The sequence below is a fragment of the Apis dorsata genome, unplaced genomic scaffold (assembly GCF_000469605.1).
Source record: "Apis dorsata unplaced genomic scaffold, Apis dorsata 1.3 scaffold_465, whole genome shotgun sequence".
NCBI lineage: Eukaryota > Metazoa > Arthropoda > Insecta > Hymenoptera > Apidae > Apis > Apis dorsata.
Genome location: NW_006263705.1, coordinates 481,674 through 487,376, shown reverse-complemented (window position 1 = coordinate 487,376; position 5,703 = coordinate 481,674). Strand labels below are relative to the sequence as shown.

The window sequence follows — 5,703 nt, the reverse complement described above, 5'->3', positions numbered from 1 at the left end:
GGGGGCGAGCGACGTTTGACGCGTGGCTGGCGGCGGGGGAGAGATTCGCGGTGGCCGTGGATTTGCAATTATTTATAACGAGGAAACTTTCGGGACAGCCGGCAATCGGTTCGTTAATTGCGCGAGATAATTATTGTTAAACGGTGCACGCGCGTGACAAAGAATGATTCCCTCTGTCGTCGTGGATTCGGCTAATTTTCGCCTAAAATTCGTCCAACTTTTAAAGCCTTTAAACCCGACCGCGTTCGTTTGTTAATTTTTCAACCGGGGACTTCGATGAATATGAAATGAACACGGGGAAATCAATTTTGGAGCGAAAACGATCTTTGTATGATGTATGTGTTTTTATAATGGAATTTGACTTCATTTGACGAAATTTATCTTTTGTCTTTGGGTGATAATGAGAGTATTGGGAAAGAAGAAATAATTTGTTTTAGTTTTTGAGAAACTCGAATATAAATGTACATCGTTTCCTGCAATATCTGGATCTGATACTTGAGGCTATAACTTTAAATATTAATCAGGTTATAATTTAAATATTTCAATATAGAAAATGTGAATTCTTATTTATTAAAATTGTTATTTGATTCATTTTTTTATAGACATAATGAATAGAGAACAGATAGAAGTATTCAAACTATAATAAGCATTATGATATTTAAGGAATAATGCTTCTCTCTATTTCAATCGCATAAAATTTTATTTTTTATAAATATTCGCAAGCCTGTCAATCAGAATATTAAATTTTCTGGAACATTTATCAAAGTTTTTCCGATTATTCACAGATCATGGTTTGCCAATAAATTCCAAAAGTACCATTTAAAAACCTCCCCCCCTCTCTCTCTCATTTCACCCTTCATTAAAATTCACAACTTCGAAAAAGACACAACTTTGAATATTGCGCTATTCCACGAAAATTCCTATCACGCGTGAAATTCAAGCATCCTTCTCCCGTGCCCAATAAACAAGCCACCCTCTGGTTCAGCTCGTTTTCAAACTGGCACGCAATCCGTGTTCAAGTGCACTTAATCCGAATCGCATCGTGCGCCTCGGGACTCGAATTGTCGAATGTCAATGTTAGTTACCCTTCTTCTCGATCTAGAAAACAGAGAGAGAGAGAAAGAGAGAGAGTATAGAGAGCGCAAATTAGAAAACAATTTCATTAGCTGTCCAATGGACAACGCGAGTGCCATTGTTCGTGGCCTATAGTTCGATTGGTCGATTGTTCGAATGAAATAGTATCGAAGAATGGTTGCATTGTGGTGGCATCGAGGGAAAAAGAGAGAAAGAATATATCGTGACCGATTCGACTTGAATGCAAAGTAATTTCAGTGAGAGGAATGAAAAGAAAGAATGGTGGTTACGTTGAGCCATCAACTGATTGCGACAGGGTGGCGCTCTCATCTTACCGGGGAAACAGCTTCAACTCGGTGCAATTAAGTAAATCTATAGGAAAGAAAATTAAAAGCAATGTCATCCCGAACTATTACTTCCGTTTTTTTGTGCCAAAATTGTTTCCCTTTCCACTTGAAAAAGGATTAACGGATCAGATAAAATTTATCAAAGCGAATTTTCCTCTAATTATGATGCACAATTTGGAACAATTTTTACGCGTCTAAATTATTTCCATAATCGTCATTTTACAGATAATAAAACTGGGTTGTTATCAGAACAAGCATCATTATTTATACCATTTTACACTTTTTCTACAATTTAATACATTAAAAATCAAGAACCAATTAAACGCTTGTGATATTTATAATTAAATGGATAATTTTAAAGACAAAGCAGCATCCAAATACTTAACTGTATTAAGCATAAATATAATTATAAAAATATTTTTAAACGCGAATAATTTTAAAATCAATTCTCACTTCACTTCCCTTAACAAAGAAGAAAAAAAGGAACTATGAGAGAAATGAAAAATCTGAGCAGCGTGAGAAAGGGAAGCGGAGAGCATCGGGTTGAAATGTTTTCGAGTTAGCTGCGTCACTCGAAGCCTTAATTTAATAGTCAGCGGCCTGTTCTTTTCCAAACGAAGGGGGAAAGGGAGAGGAGGAAGGTGGATACTCTTCAGCGGCGATCCACCACTGCCGCCCTTGGATCTGCTTACAAAGCAATCTCTCCATCTGGGAAGGTCCAAAGGGAACGCCACCTAATCTAATCTCCGTTACGACGATGCCGAGTCCAAATCGAAGTTGGCAGAGCTTCCGGTATCCGGTTTTCTCCCGATCTCTAAAGGAGCCTCCACGATGGAGCCTGGGCAGTAACCAATCTTTATCTTGATTATGCAGCGCCAACGCCGGAGGAGCCAATCTCTAGCCGAACAGGCTGCCAAATAAGGTCGTAAAGAGGCCGAATTTATCGATCACCGTTTCAAACTGCAAATTCGGCGCGGCTGATTTGCAATGGAGATTGGAGAAGCCGAGAACGATGCGCCCCATTCTCGAATAAGTAGCTGAGAAAAGAAACTCGACTCTTGTATCGGGCGTGGAGAGGAAAAACGAACCGTTGACTGATTATTCCTGAACACTTCGCGACGGAGGAATCTTGACAAACCGTGAACAGATAAACAGATCCAAGTAGAGCACGGATTCAGATCGATTCGTTGAAGCGAGGAATCATTCGTTAATTGCTTCATTGTCGATTAAATTGAGGTGAATTTTAAATTGTTATTCATCTACTCGCGATGTTAATACGTCGAATTTTTATTACGTTTAAAAATTGAATGATTCTTGATTGAATCTATTTGTATATTTATATATACAATATTTCAAATATTTTTCTTTTTCGAATAATTAAGAGGAACATGCAAAGCATTTCTATTACTGATATATTTGATGAAATTGTTTCAAAGGATATTTAATATAAAAAGGAATTTCATTGTTAAAAAATTAAAGAATAATTGAAAAATGGAATAATTTAGCGATTTCCTTTAAATGAAATTTATAAATCGCTCGAAAACTATTAGTATCAGTTTTCTTCTCTTTTTATCTTATCCAATTTGCATGCACCTTCGAAAACAATTGGAAAAGGAATATCTTATATGAAGGATAAGTACACATTACAAAATTATACAGCAGTGTGGAGTTTTCTTAACTCGCCAACTTCCAACAATTTCGTAACCTAGAAATTCTGGAACCGGAATAACACCGGCAAAATCTCATCCCTGTCTAACAACAACTTTATCGATCGATTGAGTCGAATTCGCAAGATTCCTTCGACTTTTAAATATATATCAATCCTGAAGATATGTACTACCAAGCACGAAGGGAATATCTTAAAGATTCAGTGTCGTCTCGATGAAATTTTACAAGATCGTGCCGTAATAAAATCGTCAGCAAAATTTTATAATAAATGGAAATGGAATAAATGGATTAAACGAACAGTTGGAAGAACGATCGATGATATATCATGTATAAATCGCTTCGCCAACGTCTGTGAAATTCGATAAATTGGATTTATAATTTTCATGAATTTGTATGATTCGATTGACAACGATATTAGAAGATTTTATATGGTAACAATAATTATATTATATTTGATTGTAATAATATTACAATCGCAGAAATTAATTTTATTTTGATTAATCGTTCTTCACGTTATAACTACTGCAAGAAACGATTAAAAGTTGTTACAAATTTCTTAGATACGCTACTTATAAATTCTTACTTAAAAATAGAAGATGTTTGACTCAATTTTCATAAGGTGTACAATGGACATATTCACTATCCAAAAATTCTTATAGGATAGTATATTAATATCCATGCTTTTTCAAGATGATTTAAATATACAGAGATATAGATATAATGAATTTATGCACACATGGAAAAAAGAAGGCATGCCCAACAAATAAATAAATAAATTATACAGGATTTTTTAAATTTTCACAAATTTTTTTATTAAAATAATGTGATATATCACATTTTTTTCCAAATTGAAAATTCTGACTCATTTTTATTTTCTATAAACCTTATGTAACCATACTTTCACTTCATACTATGTACAACAAAAAGACTTTACACGGAATTTAAGTAAAAATACCCTCAAAGCATGCACAATTCCATAGAAAACAGATCGATCATACACCTCCTCAACGAATAAATCCATCACCAACTTACTACTCCCAATTCTTCGAATTACACACGACATTTAACGCCATTTCCTTCTTCCATCGTTCCCAACTTCTGCGTTTAAATTATATTCCTATTTTTATTCTTCGATCCTTTTCTCGATCATTTCCGTGATGTTTGATTGCATCACTTCCAATCAGACTCCAACCATCCGTGTTTTTTCACCCCGAAAAACACTGGATCGTTTCATTACGGGCTCGAGAAAGTGTGAAAGGTACGCCCCACGCGGCGGAAGCGTTGCGGTCGCGCGGATGAAAGCGGAATCGAAGGAAACGGTCGGAAGCCCCTCGAAGGAACGATCGAACCGTGGATATTTAAGTGTGGACCGGTGGCTACGCGATCATCAGTCGAAGCTTGATCTGGAGATGCTGCGTTTCGTGCCCGTAATTCTATTATTGTTTCAAACATGCGTTGCTCGAGAATTGGTGAGCATTCGGGGTCGTCGAGACATCCAGGCCGAGGATATCACCTCTGTCACCTCGATGCCCATCACCTCCAACGTCGAGTCGAAGACTGACCTCGTGCCAGCTGCCTCCGGACACCAAGGCCACCGTCACGAGTCCGGAGGGGGGCAGAGCCACCATTCCGATCACCACGAGGAACACGGTGAAGAGGGTGAGAAAGGATACAAGAGCCATCACCATCACGACAAGATCGACAAGGGTGAGCACGACAAACATCATCATTCTGGTCATCACGAGGAACACGGTGGCCAGAAGAAGGGGCACCACGATGAGCACGAGAAGTACGGGGAACACCACGAAGGTGAGAAAGGGCACAAGGCTGGCAAGTTTGGGGAGAAGAAGGGGCACAAGAAAGGTCACAAGACGAAAGGGTATCACAACAAGTTCCACAAGGACGAGTATCACAAGGAGCACAAGTTTTACGATGACTACCATAAAGGGGGACATCATAAGAAACACGGTGACTTCCACGGGCATCACGAGAAGAAGGAAGGTCAGCATAAGAAAGGTGGCCATCATCATTCCGGGTATCACGAGGATCATCGTGGTAAAAAGGGTCATCGTGACAAGGGACACCTCGACGAGGAGCACAAAGGTCATCATGGGAAACATGGACACGATGAGCATTACAGTCATCATGATTCTTATGGAAAGAAGGGTGATCATCATTCTGGAAAGAAATATGGATATAGTAAAGGACACAAAGGATGAAGAAGAGATTAAGAACGATTTTGGATTCCTTGAGATTATCGTCTTGTTTTCAGTTTAAGAATAGATAGATACTCTATTCTTGTGAATCGACGATTTAAAAAATTGCGATTTGTTAATTGACTGTACTAGAGGAATAACAAATTAATATTTTTATGCGAAAAAAAAGTCAATTTTAAAACGAATTTTATATTACAATATAATACTTATTATATTGTAATATTGTAGAATTTGATATTAAGTTAACCGTCTTCAATGATGATTATTATTACTTTACACATAGCTTATATCTCCGTAATACAATGTGGAATTACACGCTTAACGGAACGTTATTTACGCCATTCGTTATTCATGCTACACTCGTTTAATACCTTAAATATTTCACAGCCGTCAGTCTT

The 5,703-nt window shown here is 37.5% G+C and overlaps 2 protein-coding genes across 3 annotated transcripts in view; both read left to right on the top strand.

The window, feature by feature from the left end:
* Window positions 1-5,703, top strand: part of LOC102678857 — a 44,870-nt gene that overhangs the window by 22,383 nt on the left and 16,784 nt on the right. The window lies entirely within an intron of this gene.
* On the top strand, window positions 3,914-5,697 carry LOC116186138 (histidine-rich glycoprotein-like). Its single transcript, XM_031512524.1, has one exon. It carries the CDS (start codon window positions 4,247-4,249, stop codon window positions 5,306-5,308), a length of 1,062 nt encoding a protein of 353 aa, XP_031368384.1. The 5' UTR covers window positions 3,914-4,246; the 3' UTR covers window positions 5,309-5,697.

What these genes read in the sequence shown, in the direction of transcription:
- LOC116186138 (XM_031512524.1), top strand. Translation starts at nt 4,247, where the DNA reads ATGTTTGATTGCATCACTTCCAATCAGACTCCAACCATCCGTGTTTTT.